Source organism: Pyrus communis, chromosome 14 (genome assembly GCF_041283825.1).
Source record: "Pyrus communis isolate YQ-2024b chromosome 14, ASM4128382v1, whole genome shotgun sequence".
Classification (NCBI taxonomy): domain Eukaryota; kingdom Viridiplantae; phylum Streptophyta; class Magnoliopsida; order Rosales; family Rosaceae; genus Pyrus; species Pyrus communis.
Genome location: NC_142578.1, coordinates 1,658,516 through 1,678,630, shown reverse-complemented (window position 1 = coordinate 1,678,630; position 20,115 = coordinate 1,658,516). Strand labels below are relative to the sequence as shown.

Below are 20,115 nucleotides of genomic sequence, written 5' to 3'. Positions count from 1 at the left end.
GTTAGACCTTGTTTTATGAATTCATTGCAATGTCATACCTCATTTAACTTTTATGTTATTTTTTTTTGGATAAATTACACAAAATTACCTCAACTATGGGTCGAACCACAATCTCATACCTTATGTTTTAAACATTGCAATGTCATATCTCAACTTACGAATTTGTTGCAATATCAGAGCTCTGTTAAATTTTCTATTAATTTAACTGTTAGATGATGATGTGACAAAAATAAGATCCACTTTTCCATCCAACTAAATTAAAAAATAATAATTAATTAATGTTTTTAACCCTTAAAACTAATTAAACAAAAAAACTCTCCCTTTCTTCTCTGTACCCGATTCTCTTCTCCCCAGATTGAAGAGTGGCTCTATAGTGATCTGCTCTCCACAGGTGCCTGCCGAGATAATCACCACAACTCACCCTTCTTCCCTCTGAAGACCCACGTTACACAATCTCAGTTGATCAAAATCCCTTGTTCCGTTTCAGAATTTTAAACCTTTCACCCCATTATCCCTAAATCTCTGAAACTTTAAACCAAATCAATAGCTCTCCAAACCCACCTTTCTTACCCACCCCAAAAACCTAAGCAAACCCCAATCCGTTACCTTTTAATGGGATCCTCCATCTCCCTCCGCCTCCTCTCCCTAGGGATTTTTTTATAAAGACAATAAGATAAAAAACAATATATAAGAGAAGGAGAGGGAAATAGATGAGAATATGAGAAGAGAGAATCATACTCTGTGTTTTAAAGAGTGTAAAGACTTTTGAACATCTTCATTTATTTTGCATGTTATGTCGTTGTTTTGTATTGATTATTAAAAACCGCTTGTGTGGTTCTTTCTTTTCTGCACATACAAGTCAGTCTACCCCGTAAGGCTTTAGGGGTCAAATCCCATTCCATCCACAAGGAATGATCAGTTTGTAAACTCATTTAATATATCAAAGTATTGTTATCATAGAAGCTTGCTGCTTCCTTTCTCATTTATCTTTCTGTCCAATTTCATTGAGAGTGAAAGTGAAACGTGTGATAGAGTTCGTAAACTTATCACCCACATATTTATTCAGTTAGTTAACTTTCAACACCAACACGTCCATCAGTATCCGCGTGACCAAAAATTATTATCCAAGCGGACAGCATCAGCAAGTCACGTCAGATTTGACAAGAACTTTTTGCACTCTTTCAATAAGCAGGGAAGTAACTCAACTTAATATGTCACTGTTAAAAGTACGTAGAGTAAATAATGACAATGTATATGGATGAACTCGGGCTTAAGAATATCGAACCCGAGGAGTGCTGTTGAAATCGCCGCGAAGGACAACAGGGGCATTACCCCATCTCTGCGAGAGGATTTTCACCCTCGATATGAGAAGGTGTACCTTGTTCATCAGTGTCAGGGAACAGACATTTTGCTTTATGCACAAGGAAATGAACATGAATGTAAAAGAAGGTACCTGGCCTAATTTTACTTCCCCTCGGGTTGGGTTATAAAGCACGTGGATGTTACCGATCACCAACTTTCTTGATTCCGCTTTTTGCATCTCAATTGTCTCCCCTTAACGGGGTTGTACCACGGGCGACTACTACTAGTATCGAACGAGTAGACAACGATGATGAGGGGGAGGACGAGTCTTTGGGAGCGGTGGTGCAGCAAGAGCCTGTGGCCTTGCAGATAAAGGAGGAGGAGCGGCTGGCGGTGGCGGTAGTTGGTAAGGTTGTTGCGACGGACACATGGCCCCCACAGAGCCAAGAGGAAGCATCGCAACGCATCGTAGAGGATGAGGTGGTGTTGCGCGGACATGTGAGTGTCTTACGATTTAAAGGGTTATTTGAATTGGATTTGCCTACCTTCTTAACTTCTTGACTTCCAAATCCCTATTGCTTATGAAAACTGTGGCGCCACTGTAATTATCTTATAGGCTGGTTTTATAGGAAAATGAATTTCACACACTTAATTGGTTATTTTTAACCTTGTCTTTACTCTTCATTCTTAATAATTCTGAATTGCAATGATGAATCATGTGAACGGGATTCAGTCTTAGAGCAGCGATGTTGTGGTTTATTGTCACGTCTCGTTCCCGACATACGTTCAGAATCGACATGTGACGTTATCAAGCATCCGTAAATCCAATAGACCCCACCTCCGGGATATGTACAAAGCATAATTCAAGAATCGAATTGCGTAGTAGTTTTCGTATAATTTATGGCTGCATCTAACCTTCTCGTTAAATTGCCTACATACCCTAAATAGGGATCAAGCCATTCGTAGTTCGTCGATCGTTTCACTACACTTGAACATTCTTCACATAAACCACCATGTCTCAACATAATACACAATTCAACACGTGCAACATCTCAAGGAACAATTGACGAAGCGCAATAATAATCTATAGCCATATTGGTCAACAGTCTATCATAATCATAAAAATTACATCCAACAACATCCAATAATCACACCAAATAATAACACGTACAATACACTGAAATGCAGGGTTAGAGTGACACAGTTCGGCCGAAGCCTACATCTCTGAAGCTGAAAAAAAAAAATCCAAGGAACCAAGACACCAAAGGAATTCTGGACCACTTAACGGAATCCAAACCAGGATATGATTCCAGACCATCACTCAATGAAATCCGGAAGTATAAAGGATTCTGGACCATCACTCAACAGAATCTGAGTGAATACAATTCTAGACCATCACTCAATAGAATCACAGAGTACAATGCATGTAGAGCCACTCAATAAAATACAAGCTGGATACGATCATAGACCACCATTCAATGAAATCGCGGAATAGAAAGGATTCCAAACCATCACTCAACAAAATCCAAACTAGGATACGATTCCAGACCATCACTCAACGGAATCGCAGAGTACAATGCATAACGAACCACTCAATAAAATCTAAGGCAGGATACGATTTCGGACCTTCACTCAACGGAATCGCGGAGTATAAGGGATTTCGGACCATCACTCAACGGAATCCAGACAGAGCAGGGATCAGACCTCTAACCGGAACTCCAACGGATACCTAGTTCCGGATCACTCAACGAAACCGAGTGGAAGGCCAAGGGATATAATAATAGCTCGAAGAAACAATACAATAACCAAATACTCAATTTAGAAGGGCTGAATGAAACAAAAATTGAAATAAGGAAACAAGTGTTGAAGCAACAAACCCCATGACAATGGGTTAACGGTCCACTACTAGCCCTCATATTTCATCACATCAAGCCAATCATACAAATCAAACCACACATTCCATAACAAGTTCAATACACAGTCAAATCACATAAAATAAACAAGCATATCACCATATAATGCCATCATTACGTAAATCAAGGTGCACGTCATCACGATGAGCCCATCAAGCTTCATAAAATCTCAATCACACTCTAAGATCGACAACACGCTAGAAGAACTCATGCTAGAAGTCAACCATCGATCAAGGTCGAGAATAGGGTCCACAAGCCTAGAAATCTAAATCGAAAGATCCGCCATTCAGATTTCCAATCCGTAACTTATGAAAGTCCACATTATGCTCATAAAACGACATACTAAATTCTCATTGCGATCCGACTGTCGGATCTCCGCCAATTACTAGTATTAGATGATGGTTAACAATTAATATTACTAACTTAAAAAAAAATCCAATTCGGGAAGATCCGTAGTCAGATTCCTAATCCGTCAGCTCCAGCTATCCTTAAATATTATGTTCTATAACACATTAAAGTTTGGTGACGATCCAACTGTTAGATCATTGATTCATATTTTGATCAACTACATATCATAGTGAAATTAGGTTCAAACGATCAAATTAGGTCATACAAATATCAAATAAAAAATCAGGACATCAAATTGAACTTAGAAAAACATCGTCAGCCCACTGGCCACGTGCCAATGCGGGTGGCGGTTGGTAGCCTCGACTTACCGGAAAATTCAACTATTTTAAACAATTCTCAAATTTTACAGGCAGGTAGAGTTCAATGAGAGGAACAACTTTCATACCTAGGTCCAATTCGGCCGGAAAACACCTGAAAACTCTCATGAACTATCGGAAACCCTTGATTTGGGTGTTCTTGATTCGATTCCAAAACAGCTTTGCCACCCCCAAACTTGTTTAGGCTTTGTTCCTGGGTTCAAGAAGATGCTATTGGTGGTGAAGATCAAATAAAAATGTTTCAAAAATGATGGATCGAAGGCACGGGCCGTTGCACCTACATGTATGGTTTCCACAAATTCCAAGCCAATTTTCATCAACTTTGGGGTGGAAATGGTAAAAGGGAGGTTGGGTAGATGTTTGGTAGAAGTGGTAGGCCGTGAATCGCCGGAAGAATGGGCGAAAAACCCGTTAAAAATTGTTCTCTACTCGGGTTGGGTCGCGGGTCTTCAAGGGGACCCAATTCCTTCCTTTTTCTCTTTTCCCCTCCCTTTTCTTGTTTCTGATTGGTCCTTCCTTTCCCTCATTTTTCCTCTCATAACTCTTATCTTTCTCTCTTTTTCATCTCAGCCATTCATCTCTCTCTTTTCTCTTCTTTTTCTTTCATCACAACCACACACGTGGCACTCTCATCTTTCTCTCTTTTTCATCTCAGTTGTCTATCTATCGCCTTTCTCTCATTTCTCTTCTTTTTCTAGAAGGAAGGTTAAATTACCAAAATGTCCTTAACTTTAAACGTTAATAACTCCTTCGTTATAGCTCCGTTTCACGAACGGTTTACGCCTACACGTTCTTGAGTTTAGGGGTGGGCACTTAGAACCCAAAACCGAAATCGAAAACGAATCAAATAGAACCGCACCGAACGGTTTGGTTTTACGGTTTTGAAACGGTTTCGGTTTGGTTTTGGCTTTGGCTTTGGTTTTGGCTTTTGAAAACCGCAATATAGAAAACGGTTTGGTTTTGGTTTTGGCTTTTGAAAACCGCACTGAAACCAAACCGCACCGTAAATATTAATAAATATTTAATTAAATGTTCATATTAGATTTCATATTTTAATTGGTTGTTTGTTAGAATCTATACACTTAGTATGGACTCAACCACACTAGAATATCATCATTCATCACTTTCTTTCGTTCATTAACTTGAAGGACCTTTGTTATTTTATACCATCACACGCACATATATGTACAAGGGTGGACTAATCTTGTTATCAAGAGTCATACAATGATCTAATGAAGTCCACTCATTTGAAGCATGATATCACATATTCTAGTATGAAAGTTTCGCTCACTTTTAATGAATTCAAATTTATTCAACTTGTTTTATGATAAACATTGTAATGGACACCCTTTTATTGCACAAACATGTTTTAACATCACAAGTGCATGCAACATGCTAATTGTTAACATAACAAATGTCTTTTTCCTATTGCTATTGGGAAATGCTTATTAATATGTTAAATTGCAAATTGTACATTTTTTCTTAAAAACCAAACCGAAACCGTTTGAAACCACATCGAACAGAACCAAACGGGTTGGTTTCATTTCGATTTTGACTTCAAAACTGCACCGAACCGAACTGCAAAAAATTTTGGTTTAAGTTTCAATTTCACTCAAAACTGCACCAAACCAAACCGTGCCCACCCCTACTTGAGATTGAGCTCTATTCGAAAATATAAATTGTGACCACAAAAGGTCTATGGATTTTAAATAATTAATTTCCAAACTTCAATTTCATAACTAGTTTAATAAAAATTTAAATTCAAATAAATTAATATAAATTCTCGAAAATAATATAAAATCTCAATAATACAAATACTTAGATTATAATAGCGAAATCCAGGAATGGAATTTCACATTTATTTTCTCTGAAGGGTACAATAAAGAGAGGAAGAGAAAGATGAACGACTTGAGGAATTCTCGGTGTACTATTTCTCATGTCTTGTCATAAGGTTTTTATCGAGGCCCATTGCATGCACCTTATCCTTAATAATTGTACGTATTATATTACTTATCAATGAATATCGTATTGTTTAAAAAAAAAAAAATTATAGTAACCAACCTAAGATTCCTTGCGTTTGAAGTAATACAATCAAAACATAGAAAATCATAAAGTATTTTAAATACAATCTACTAGTGATTCACGTAATCTTTCACATCCTGGCCCAGGCGGGACCACTTCCTGGGCCTGACCCCACCGTAGCACGATATTGTCCGCTTTGGGCCCCAACTACGCCCTCACGGTTTTGTTTTTGGGAACTCACACGAGAACTTCCCGATGGGTCACCCATCCTGGGAATGCTCTCGCGCGCTACTCGCTTAACTTCGGAGTTCCCATGGAACCCGAAGCCAATGAGCTCCCAAAAGGCCTCGTGCTAGGTAGGGATGGGAATATACATTTAAGGATCACTCCCCTAGGCGATGTGGGATGTTACAATCCACCCCCCTTAGGGGCCCGACGTCCTCGTCGACACACACGCGACCATGGTGAGGCTCTAATACCAAATTATCACATCCCGGCCTGGGGTGGATCACTTCTCGAGCCTGCTCCACCACTGTAGCACGATATTGTCTGCTTTGGGCTTACCGGCACATCTTCACGGTTTTGTTTCTGGAAACTCACACGAGAACTTCCCAGTGGGTCACCCATCATGGGAATGCTCTCACGTTCTACTCGCTTAACTTCGGAGTTCCGATGAAACTCAAAGCCAGTGAGCTCCCAAAAGGCCTTGTGCTAGGTAGGGATGGGAATATACATATAAGGATCACTTCCCTGGGGGGCCCGACATCCTCGTCGGCACACCACGACCAGGGTTAGGTTCTAATACCAAATTGTCACATCTCAGCACGGGCGGGACCACTTCCCGGGCCCGACTCCACTGTAGCACGATATTATCCGCTTTGGGCCCCAACCACACCCTCACGATTTTGTTTTTGGGAACTCACATGAGAACTTCCCGATAGGTCACCCATCCTGGGAATGCTCTCGCGCGCTACTCGCTTAACTTCGGAGTTCCCATAGAACCCGAAGCTAGTGAGCTCCCAAAAGGCCTCGTGCTAGGTAGGGATGAGAATATACATTTAAGGATCACTCCCCTAGGAGATGTGGGATGTTACATAATCTCATATATGTTATAAATAATATATATCACAACAAGTTTGCATATTTATGAATGATATATGAAATTTAGAAGCATTAAGATCTTATTAATTTTGTGTCATCAAACGACATCATATAATCACCGATTCATCGATCATCAGCTACAAATTTTCTTCTCCTCACGCTCACGGGGAGGCCACCTTTCATCCTGAAAGTCAATGACAACAGATGCTCCGGACACATGTCCCTATCCTGTACGACGATCACAAACTTCTCCATCACTGATGCCGCAATCGACTTCATCTGAATATATGCGTAAGCATGGTACATCAAGAACCACCCCTTCCCCACGGTTGTCATGTCTGGCAAGACATTGTCATGCCTTCATGTCGACCGGTACGGGAGGGTACAGCCACATCGCCTCTGAAATCGCCGCATGAAAATAGTGCATGTCTTAGAGCTCGTCCAAATCATAAACATCGCCAATATGTTTCCTATTTCGTACCCGAATCATTTCCAGCTCATTTAAAATGGCGCGCTCCACGTGCGGTCTAGACGACAGGAGCCAGAAGAACCACGTCAGAGCTGATGATGTCGTGTCTCAGCCGGCAAGAATGATGCTTATCACGATATCTCGAAGAAAATCTAGCGAGCTGTTTTTGGGAATACCAATAAACAAGGACAACAAATCGTGACGATCCTCCAACCGTTCGTCGCTAATTCTCGACTTTATTATCTTATTCGCGAAGTTATGGATGGTCGAGATTGATTCTTTTAACCTCTGCTCTGATCTAATGTTCAAAAACGACTTTATCTTTTGCATAACTGAAACGCATACAAAAATCTCCTAGAGATAAGTGTGGCCGCTTCTTCAAATGCATGCATAAACCGATCCGAATTGGGAATCGAAATCAATGGACTCATATTTCCGCCGCCACCGCTTCCGAGACAATTTGGGTCTACATTAAAAGCCAACTTGCAAATGTTGTCGAAAGCAAAATGCTCCAAAACATCTTGCAAGTCCAAACGACATCTTGTTTAGGCAGCTGTGTCCAGAGAAGAAATTAACATCAACTCAATCTCAACCCTAACGTTTTCCATAATGAAGTTCTAAAGCGATTTCGTGTTGAAAGCATAGCTAGCGGTTTTCCTCTGAACCTTCCAGAGCTCGTCGTCGGAGTTGAAGATTCTACTGTCGAGAAAGTCTTGGATAAGAGATATGAACCTTTCGCCTTTCGGGTAGTTCTTGAAGTTGGTTTTCAGCATGTGTTCGACGTTGGCAGGGTTAGTGGTGATGACGCCGTAGATTTTTACCGGGCGACTGAAGATGGCAGTGCTGATGGGGCAGCTAGTGAGGATTTCGGTTGTCCATTCGAGGAACCGGTGGTGGTTTTTTAAGAATTCCGGTAGGGTTCCGAGAATCAGGTAGTTTTTGAAGCCAATGTGTTTGTATTTCTTCAACGAAGCGAAGAAGTGGTGGTAGATGTAGAAGGAGAGGAGATAAGGAGGAGGAGAAAAGATTGTAGGGAGAAGAGCTCCATGGCTATCTGCAAATTTTGTTAGTGCCGAAGTGCGACGAGTGGATATATATGTTGTTAAAAATAAAAGGAAAGTATGAGTATACCCCTTGAAATTCAATTTTCATTAACTAAAACTCACAATTATAAAATTTTCTAATAAAAACCCAATGACTAGGCTTCAACTAAACAATATCCATAATTAAGTATGACTTGGCACAATTGATATTTTTGGAGAGTAATGCTATTCATATCATATTTTTGTACCATATTTTCATACCATCTTAGGTGACATTTGATGTGGACAGCCACATCATTTGAATTAATCAGATTTTTAAATTTAGTTCATTATTTAATAAACTAATAATTAAAAAAAACTAGTTAATTAAATGATAATTGTGGTACCATATCAAATGCCACCTAAGGTGGTATGGAAATGTGGTACAAAAATATGGTATGAATATCATTACTCATTTTTGGATGTCTAAATTACCCTTAATATCATTGACTTTGGGTCTATTACTTGTTATCTACATTTATTTTATATTATTTCATTCAATTAAACATTTTGAAATGTTTATCCGAATTTGGAAAAGAAAACTTTTAGTGTCATGATTTCGGTGCATATTAATAACAAAAATTACATGATATTAGAATTTTGATTCCTTATATAGTTGTTTTCACATTTATGTAAAAATGAGCATTTTTTTTAGTAATGCTATTTATACCATGTTTTTACACTACATTTCTGTCACATCCCGGCTCAGGGCGGATCACTTCCCAGGCCCGCTCCACCATCGTAGCACGATATTGTCCGCTCTGGGCTTACCATTCCCTCACGGTTTTGTTTTTGGGAACTCACGAGCAACTTCCCAGTGGGTCACACCATCATGGGATTGCTTTAGCCCCCTTCTCGCTTAACTTCGGAGTTCCTACGAAATTCGAAGCCAATGAGCTCCCAAAAGGCCTCGTGCTAGGTAAGGATGAGAATATACATTTAAGGATCACTCCCCTGGGCAATGTGGGATCTCACAATTTCTATACCACCTTAGGTGGCATCTGATGTGGATAACCACATCATTTGAAAAATTTGCAAAACCCAAAGAAATGAAGGAGAAAGACTCCTTGTATACCACAATCATTATTTAATTAACTAGTTTTTCTTAATTATTAGTTTATTAAATAATGAACTAAATTTAAAAATCTAATTAATTCAAATGATGTGGCTATCCACATCAAATGCCACTTAATATGGTATGAATAGCATTACTCTTTTTTTTTTCCTTTTCAAATAATTGTAACAGGTAAATTAGTATTTTTCACAAATATACAATTGTTATTTTATTCAAAATTACCAATATTTTACATATCTAAAATAATAATATAAGTTCCAGGTAAAATAACAATATAAGTTCCAGGTAAAATAATACATGCAAAATAATTTATCTACAAAATAAATAAATAAATATCGTTTGATTCAAAATCTAATTAAGTTATTTGCATACACATATATATAATAATATCAAAACGTGCCTAACATATGTAATAATACATGCAAAATAATTTACTTACATAATAAATGAATGTTGATTGATTGCAAAAAACACATAACAATAACAAATGTGCCTAGTATATGTAATAATACATGCAAAATAATTTACCTACAAAGATGTTTTTAGCCAATTGATTCAAAGTTAATTAATTACCTATATTCTACTTAAAAATATAGGTAATTTATCTCACACATATATAATAATAACAAAATGTGTCCAATGTATACATGCAAAATAATTTACCTACAATGACTGCCAAACAAATATAAGAAATGGAACAGATGATGATAAGACAAGTATAAAGTAGATACTTTTGTAATTTACCTACAGAATAAATGAATGTTGATTGATTGTAAACAACACATAGTAATAACAAATGTGCCTAGTATATGTAATAATACATGCAAAATTATTTACCTACAAAATAAAAGGATGTTTTTAGTGTCACATCCCGGCCCGGGGGGAACCACTTCCCGGGCCCGCTCCACCACTGTAGCACGATATTGTCCCCTTTGGGCCCCGACCACGCCCTCACGGTTTTGTTTTTGGGAACTCACAAGCAACTTCCCAGTGGGTCATCCATCATAGGATTGCTCTAGCTCTCTTCTCGCTTAACTTCGGAGTTCCTACGGAACCCGAAGCCAGTGAGCTCCCAAAAGGCCTCGTGCTAGGTAGAGATGAGAATACACATATAAGGATCACTCCCCTGGGCGATGTGGGATGTCACAATCCACCCCCCTTAAGGGCCCGACGTCCTCGTCGGCACACTCGCGACCAGGGTTAGGCTCTGATACCAAATGTCGCATCCCGGCCCGGGGGGAACCACTTCCCGGGCTCGCTCCACCACTGTAGCACGATATTGTCCGCTTTGGGCCCCGACCACGCCCTCACGGTTTTGTTTTTGGGAACTCACAAGCAACTTCCCAGTGGGTCACCCATCATGGGATTGCTCTAGCTCTCTTCTCGCTTAACTTCGGAGTTCCTACGGAACCCGAAGCCAGTGAGCTCCCAAAAGGCCTCGTGCTAGGTAGAGATGGGAATACACATATAAGGATCACTCCCCTGGACGATGTGGGATGTCACATTTAGACAATTGATTCAAAGTTAATTAATTACCTATATTCTACTTTAAAATATAAGTAATTTATTTCACACATGTATAATAACAACGAAATGTGCCTAATGTATACATGCAAAATAATTTACCTACAATGATTGTCAAACAAATATAAGAAATGGAACAAATGATGGCAAAACAAGTATAGAGTAGATACTTTTGTAATAATAAAGCACTTATTTGCCATAATTATGGCGGATAATTAAATTCATCAACATAATTAGGGTGTTGTGGCACAATTGTAAATATTTTGAAAATAATAAGTATTTATTTGTTTACATGGCAGTTTATTTCAAATTTGAATTTTATTTGGATATTTAAAACGAGATGAGTTTTTATCAATAAAATAAGTATTGGATGGGTTTATATTTAAAGAACCCGTGCCACACAAAGTCCAGAGCCGGATATTTTCCACAGAATGATTCTCATACGACGTGTCGTTAACTAACACCATATGAAGTCACGGCCCACACAACCCTGTATATGCCATTGCCACACATTCTCCTTTCCAGTCTCTTGTGGCACAAACACTCGGAGTTTGAGAGAAAGAGAGAGTGAGAGAGGAGAGAGAGGCTCATGGCTGCCATCTGCGGTCGAGTCCCTCTTTCGCCAAACCATGGATTCAATCTCAACAAGTCAGGTACTTTGTGTTTCTGGGCTCTTTCAAATTTGAGCAAAAATTTTAGTTTACGCACTAATTCTGTAATTTCTGTCAAGTTTGCATCCATTTGTGGAGATGGTTAAAACTATTTTATACATTTTCTTAGGCACAAATTCTGTATTTTGTACACTAATTTTTCAACTCTTAAAATTGAGAAACTTTTCATGCGCATGATGTCCAAGTGACAATATTTCAAATAATAATTATGGCGTGATAAGATTTGATTCCTAAAACTCTTTTATGCATTTTCTTAAGAACAATATGTGATGTATTGGAGGTGGTATCTTAAGTCAATCACGCGCTACATGTGACAATGCGTGATTGACTTGAAGTACCAAGATCAATGCGGTACTACCGCTATGGATGAGTTTCTCTCTTTTACATTCCTACGTTGCGTAGTAGACATGCTTGGGTTTGTTGGTTAACTCAAGGTTTTATTATTGACCATGTAACAGGTGATAAACATTATTTCTACAGACAAAGTCCAAATCGGAGCATCTTGATGACAGCATCGAGCACCAGGCTTGGCACAGGTGGTGGGGTGTTGGACAAGCCAACCATAGAGAAAACAACTCCTAATCGTGACTCTGAATTTGACGTGAGGTAAATAAAGTAGAATTTATGGTGCGTTTAGATGAGAGACTTCAAAGTTTTATATAACTTGTACTAAACTTATTCAGAATGTACTACAAAAGTTAGATAGAAGATTAGAAATGATGAGATGCAATATATTTGAGAGAACTTTCTAATAACACCTTAAAGTCCTTTGCTTAGTGTCTCTATGGTGCTTTGTAGCGTTTGAGCCGTTCATTGGTAGTGTTTTAGTAGTGCATTTTTAATAATATAATCTAAAGGTTCTCGGTACTTTGAAGTCCCTCAAGGTAAAATTTGTGAGTGGGATGAATTTTTTTGAAACCCCAACATCATATCTAGCATCTTGAAGGGTGTTAAACGTAAGGCCGACTTAGCTCAATACAATTAAGCAAACGATTAAAGCTTTCAAGGAAAGTAAGAAACATAGCAAGTGCCAATACAAGAATCGCGAACTCAAGACCTCAAGTATAAGGGTGAAAGCTCCTAACGAGCTACAAGCCTGTTGTTAGTAAATAAATATTTGAGGGTTAGAAACTATTTTAAGTTTTAACAGCCCTTTGCTCCGTTGCACGTATAAATCATTTGATTAACATTAGAAAGTATAATTTACGAATTAAGCTTTTCCTTGATCAATTTTGTTCAGGAAATCAAGGAAAATGTCTCCGCCATACCGAGTGATGCTGCACAATGACAACTATAACAAGAGGGAGTACGTTGTCCAAGTTCTGATGAAGGTCATCCCAGGAATGACTGTCGACATTGCGGTGAACGTGATGCAGGAGGCGCATCACAACGGCCTGGCTGTCGTAATTGTGTGTGCTCAGGTGGATGCAGAAGATCACTGCATGCAGCTCAGAGGCAACGGGCTTTTAAGCTCCGTTGAGCCCGCCAGTGATGGATGTTGAGAGTACTGCTAGAGTATATTAGTATCATCATCATCATAATTAATAAACCAAATATTTACACAGAGAATTGCAGTATAAGTTAATTTGGCATTGAATTTGTGCTGCTTTTATGTGCATATAACTTGCTCACATTAAAGGAACTGTTTCATGGTATAATACTAGCAGTTCAGGGCATATTTTCTAATCTCTAAGAAAAGAAATTGAGTACTTAGAGCTAACGGAAGACTTGGCACAAAATTGAGTGCAGTGGCGTTCAAGGATTCATAAAGCTGACTTCATTTAGTCAGATTGTTGTAGTTTTTTTTTGTTTAATTAAAGCAAAAAAAGATGAGAGCGAGGAAGGATAAGAGAGATGTGAACATTAAAGGCGAAAGAAACATCCTGTTCTATAATATATAGATCTACAGTTCATAAATTTTCAGTTTAACTCCTCATTTTTATAGAGCTCACAGTTTTCATCTAGTTAAGAAAGACAAAACAATTATGACAACAATCATTTATCGGTGAACAATTTTTATTCAAACGATATTTTAGACTATATTTTCAAACTGTTGGAGAAAGATTCAAATTTAAGTGTATAGACGGGAGCATATTGTTCTATTAACTTGGCCCCGTAAATTAATTGACCAATATGTTGACATAGGTTATATAGGGATAAAGATACTACGCATAGAGTAAGGGTTTGAACTTTAAACTCCTGGGGCTTTGCTCCCGAAACTCTCCCTTCCTCGTCCCCGCCCCTTACTCGTCTTTTGAACGACAAAATTCGAATAGAGGAGTATTTATTATTAAAATGTGAGCATTCAACTAAACATCAATTGACAATAAAACGGAGAGGTCCAATATTGTTTAAAGCTAAAGCAAAACTTCATTTTTTTTCAACGTGGGAACTCCGTATCAGTTTAATAGTGGTGGGTTTTGTTTGTGAATTATCAAAGACAAAATCCGGTTCCAGAAACAGGAAGGATCTTTGTCTTGCACGACTGTTTTAAACACGATATTTGAATTATGTTTTTGGAAAACGTTTTGCGGATGATTATTATGCAGGGTTTCTGCGAAGTGAATTCGAAAAACAGATTTCAGAAATCGCTCCATGAGATGTGCAGAGAGCTCCGTGACAATAAAATGTCAACAAAAATGCAGAAAAAGAGTGGAGACGCGGGGAATCGAACCCCGTGCCTCTCGCATGCGAAGCGAGCGCTCTACCATATGAGCTACGTTCCCTTGGCGACCTGGGCATTTAATTTTATTTATAAAATGATTTTTTTAGGCGCTGAAATATATTTGATTTTTTAGGTTAAAAGTAAAACAAATAATGTCATTCTCATTCATTGGGTGGCTAAAGCATCCACCTCACAGTAGTATTCCAAACGATAACGGGATATCATATGGTTAAAAGAACTTTTATACGTATAATTTTTTAGTTATATCACCTGATCAGTTAGCTAATCCGACCATTCAATATCAATAATCCTATCAACAACAATGGATATGTCATTTATATTAGTGATACTATCAATGCTTCGAGTACGTTATCATTAACATATTTGTCAATGAAAGTCTATGGGAAAAATAACTTACGGTGGGACGTTAAGTAAGAATGCCTTCACTTGATCAAAACCCAATTTTATCTTATTGACATAGCCAAAAAAATCAATTGCTACATTTGCATTACTAAACTATCAACAAGTTTAAAGACATTTGCAAGCTTCTCCTTCTTGCAAACCATATCAGTCAACATTCCCCACATATCTACATGAAGAAATCTGCCCCCTTCCCCTTCCCAGACTAGTTAAAACTGCCCCTAACAACTCTGCACTACCTTCCTCACACAACACACCAACAAGTTTGTGTACTTGCAAGCCGGGGCGCGAAGCCCTTGAAGGCCATCTCGTCCAAAACAAGGGCTGCTTCTTTGAACTGTCTCCAATTGCAAAGTCCATCGAACATTGTTCGATATGAAACAACGTCGGGAGTACACCCGCATCTTGGTAAATCTTCGAGCAAATCATTAGCTTCCCTCCATTTCCCTTCCTTGCATAGTCCACCGATAATTGTATTGTAACTAATAACATCTGCCTCACAACCTTTCTCCGCCATCTCATCCAAAACTCTCTTTACACAACCCGTGAATCAATGCATTAAAAGTCACGGTATCTGGTTTGCACCCGTACAATCTCATTTCGTCCAAAAGCCCGGAAACCTCTTCTTTCCGGCCAGCATTGTGAAGCCCGCTGATTAAAGTTGAATTAACAACTGAATCGGGCTTGATTTTCTTCGTCGCCATCTCCTCTTTCAGCCTAAAAGCCGAAATCATTTCACCAATCTTACAAAGCCCTCTGATCAAAGAGGTATACACGTATAGATTAGGCACAACGCCATGAATCACCACCATATCATATTTCAACTTAAATGCTTTTTTCAACCTGAAATTCGAACAAAGCCGGTAAATTAACGTCCCAAACATCACCGTAGTCGGACGTACACCCTTCCTAAACATTTCATCGAACACCTTCCGCGCATCATTCAAGCACTCATTCGCACAACAAGCTTTGATCAATATATTATAAGTACACTCATCTGGGCCGGGTCGCGTAATTCTCAAAACCCACAAAAAAATCTCATCATTTTCGCTAACTTTCCGCACTTGAAAAGCGCATCGAGCAGCGAATTCGACGATTTCGCCGTCCTTTGGCAACGGAAAGCAGGGATTTCATCGAACACTTGGAGAGCGCGGTCGGGAAGGCGAGCCCGACCGCGGCGGGTAGAAACGGGTTTCTTGCTTCATTTGGTGGAGGATTTGCTCCATCTGGTCCAACATTTTCGCGCGGCCGAGCTTGGTGATGATGAGGTCGTAGGAAAGGAGAGAGTAGCGAAAGGGCTGTCCAGGCGGAGTTTCCGTATCGGGGTTGAGATTTTGAAAGAGTTGGAAAGCGAGATTCGGGTTCTTCTTGCGACGGAGGAGGGAGCAGAGCCTGAAGGGAGAGATTGATCTTGAAGATTTCATATTGGTTCGCTGACATTGTTGTAAATTGCCGCCCTAATAGACTGACTAAGCTCGCCAACGGTAACGGCTACATGGGAAGAGCATACTTCGGTGAATCTTCTCTGGTGCACATTTAAATTACGTATGTGAACAAGAGTCGTTAAATTTTGTTACATTAAATAATTTAATAGGTTTTCTCAGATGTGTAACTTAAATGTGTACTTTTAATGTGTAGAGAAAACATTGATACTCGGTTGCAAGGTTGTACTTCGTAAAGACAGATTGTGAATGGTGTCCAAAAAAGGGGTGCCCTTTGGCATGTTTTATTCTAGTGATGTTTTAAAATTATATCTATTTATGCCTTTTGGTTATTTGACCTTAATTATAATTTTGAGAACTTTAACGAAAAATTCATGTTACTATTTATTTTAACGAAAAATCACATTTTTACACTAAAATGTCAATCCTGGTACTATTCACTTTACCATTTATTTTGTCTTTATCGTTAAAACTCAAAGTTTTAAAACATTTTTCATTAGTTTTCTTTATAATTTTTCGTTAACTTGAGGACATGCATGACAAGCGGCGAGGGTTTTTTTTCCCTTCTGTGTGTTTGCTTTGATGTCTATCTTTTCGTCGTCTTTCTTTTTTTTTTTTTTTTTGTTGTAATTTGGTCTTTATTTGTATATGTATGTTTTGTTATTTGTGACAGACTTTAGGTTCGATTCTCATAAAAAGCAAATTTGAATTAAATTATTGCTAATCCATTGTGAGGCTTTACCCACTCTCTCCTTGATAGTATAGATAATATCACTTATTAAAAAAAAAAATAGAGAAACTATTTAACCACCTTAATGTAATATGAAAACAGATTATCTTAAATAAATGTAAAGCTAGAAGCATTTAAATTTTAAAGTCTAATAAACAATAAGGAATTGTAACTGGTTCTTGGTACAGTTCTCTCCTTTTGTGAGAGCTTTTCTCTCCACCCCGTGAGAGCCTTTTCAACCTGTGTGCTGAGCCTTCTTCAAACTTCCATCTCCTCCGTCGCCGGCCCTTGCCATGGCCTGGGTCGGTGGTTCTCGGGTTTGGTTTTCCCTGCAAGCTGTCTACTGATCGTCACCAATTTGTGCTTTAATTTTCTAAATCCTATGCCATCAATTCCAATTTTTTTTCACCATCGTTTCCATCCTTCACCTCCTTGGCCCTCCGCAAACCCATTTGATTTTGGATTTGTAGTTACTTTGTCGCGATTTTCTCAGGATGTGTTGTCGCGATTTTCTTGGGATGTGCGTAGAGCTCCGGCTCGGATGTTTACACCACCACCTCCCATGGATTTGTCTTCGATGGCTTTGTTGCCCTAGGAGACGCTGTTGCTGATGAGTTCTCTCATCAGCTTCCTGTGTTTTGTTACAGATCTATCATCTATGGTGCTTTGGGATTACAAGTTCGATTCCATCAATTTGGTTGTTTTTGGTTTTTACTTTTGTTTACATGCAAGAGTTGAAAATAAGTCCGGAACAGCTGAAGCTTGTGTTTAGCTCGTCAAAACTCGGCTTGTGAAAAAACAAGCAAATTCTATGTCCGGCTACGAAAATCTAAAATCTTCTAATCTTCCTACTCCGATCATCCAAATCAATGGTGCAAACTTGATTTGGTAATCGTTGGTCGTGCTTCATTCACTTGAAAATATATATCCATATATATATATGATATGGAATGATATCTACCTCCCATTTACTGTAATGTTTTCACATTCAAAATTTGACATATCGTTTGATGTGATTCACAAATGAGAATCTTGAGTCATTAATTTTGGTGCCAATGTCCATCCGCTCTTTCAAAATAGCTGCAACAATAGGATACCGTTACTACAAGAATATTTTTGTTCACTACTCTAAAGTGATAGTGATGTTGACCATCTTATTTATTGCTTTCGAAGAATTTAAATTTTGAGATATGTGTAGTTGATAAATACAAATATCAAAATTTATACTCATCTAATAATAATAAGTAGTCAACATTACTATCAATTAAAAGCGATGAGCAGAAATACACTCCCAGTATTGGGATGCAGAAATTACCAATACTCTTTCTGCACCGTTGATTCATTTTTCATATGAGACTGTAGGCATTCTAGAAACTTGGACTAATGCGGTAAGTTGGTAAAACACAAAAAAAAAAAATGCTTATTGCTTAATTAAACAGATTAATCTTTGATATCAATTACTTTATCCTCTTCGAATTCTATTATTCAACAAGTTAAATTTAATCTAAGAATTATTATATTCGAAAAATTACTAAATAATGTCTTAGTACATGCGTATAGGTATATGCGTGTTTATATATGTACATGCATAATATTGTTGTAAGAATTATTACAACAAAATACTACTCTATGAGGTATGAGGAGGAGGAGGATATCCTAGTGGGAGGCTGAATTAGGCGAATAATATGGGTCAGTTACTAGTTAAATATCGAACTGAACATAAAAAATAATACATCATCGTTATCTGTGTGAGTCAAATCGAATTTTAGATATTTCACTTATTGATATAGATAAACACTACTAAACTGTAATACTAATTTTTCTTAAAATATGTGTAATCTTGAATTTTGTAATCATCGATAGCTAACCGGTAATGTTAAGTAAGAAGACAGAGCATTATTACCCGCCACCCTAAACTTTGGTTTATGCTCACATTAAACCTAATCATATACCGCGTGTCCTTTCACTTATTCTTGATTAATTTTTTTAAAATTGAAAAAGTAACATTTAATTTGAAAGTTAATTAGAATTTAGGTAAAAGAACATATGACAAATTATTAGGTGTATGGTGAGCATACATTATAGTTAAAATTGAGTATTCATCAAGTGTTGTCTTTGGCATGGTAAGATTGTTCTTGTTGTACCCGCTATTTTTATATAGTGTATAACTGATGGCTACCTTGTGGACGAAGACGCAAATTGCTGAACCACGTAAATTTTTAGCGTCTATCTTTCTACTTTATTTTGTGTTTTTCTCTATCATGTAGTGCCGTAGATTCTAACAATTTATACAGGCAATTAAAAAATTACGTGAGGAAAGATATAAGACGAGAAATATTGTTTTTGGTGGTAACGCATAAGTGTTTCTTCAGCTGTACTGCTGTCGAAAGAGCGCTGTAGATCTTGACTTCAATTATTAATATCACCTTTAATCTCATCATCGGTTGAAATCAATCACCAAACTTTTACCTTTGCGCCCGAAATGAAGGAGAAAAAGAAATGCAAAACGCAACACAAAGAAACAAACTACTCCCGACATTTCTGCCATTAAAAAGCACACAAGCCAAAAGAATATTGTTCATTTTCCATTTCTGCAATATAAAACAAGTTTAAAAAACAAAGAAACACGTATTTATAAGTGCCTTTCGACTATGGCACATAATGAAATGATGTCACATTAGAACTTAGAAGCTACAATAAATTTTGGTTTATTAATAAAAATAGCGTTGTTTTAAAAATTTCTGCCTAGTCCTGTCAAAGTTCTGTGTAGTCGCTAGGCGGCTGGTGATTGTTTCGATTAATCTCTAGGTGTTTGAAAATTAAGGAAATGCGTCTAGAACTGCTTAGGCGCTGTTTAGCCCACCCAGACTTGCCTAAGCACTTGCCTAGGTTGCAACCCTTACTTAGGTAGAAAATAGATAACTTTCATTTTGTATTTTATTTTCTTCAAAAATTGTAGAAGACTTATGAACAC

At 38.0% G+C, this 20,115-nt stretch overlaps 1 protein-coding gene, 1 non-coding gene and 2 pseudogenes across 2 annotated transcripts; 1 reads left to right on the top strand and 3 right to left on the bottom strand.

The window, feature by feature from the left end:
- Positions 1–7,186: 7,186 nt before the first annotated feature.
- On the bottom strand, positions 7,187–8,580 carry LOC137712479 (cytochrome P450 CYP94D108 pseudogene; annotated as a pseudogene).
- Positions 8,581–11,708: 3,128 nt separating this feature from the next.
- LOC137713043 (ATP-dependent Clp protease adapter protein CLPS1, chloroplastic) lies at positions 11,709–13,570 on the top strand. The gene is made up of 3 exons (XM_068452277.2): positions 11,709–11,866; positions 12,343–12,490; positions 13,125–13,570. The coding sequence occupies exons 1-3, from the start codon at positions 11,803–11,805 to the stop codon at positions 13,384–13,386; spliced, it is 474 nt and encodes a 157-aa protein (XP_068308378.1). The 5' UTR covers positions 11,709–11,802; the 3' UTR covers positions 13,387–13,570.
- A 967-nt stretch (positions 13,571–14,537) lies between these two features.
- TRNAA-CGC (transfer RNA alanine (anticodon CGC)) lies at positions 14,538–14,610 on the bottom strand. The gene has a single exon. It is a non-coding gene; the product is annotated as a tRNA-Ala (tRNA).
- Positions 14,611–14,981: 371 nt separating this feature from the next.
- On the bottom strand, positions 14,982–16,554 carry LOC137712409 (uncharacterized; annotated as a pseudogene).
- Between the last annotated feature and the right edge of the window lie 3,561 nt (positions 16,555–20,115).

Coding starts and splice junctions, on each gene's coding strand:
- LOC137713043 (XM_068452277.2), top strand. CDS start 11,803: ATGGCTGCCATCTGCGGTCGAGTCCCTCTTTCGCCAAACCATGGATTC. Junction 11,867..12,342: donor ATTCAATCTCAACAAGTCAG/GTACTTTGTGTT, acceptor ACCATGTAACAG/GTGATAAACATTATTTCTAC. Junction 12,491..13,124: donor GACTCTGAATTTGACGTGAG/GTAAATAAAGTA, acceptor AATTTTGTTCAG/GAAATCAAGGAAAATGTCTC.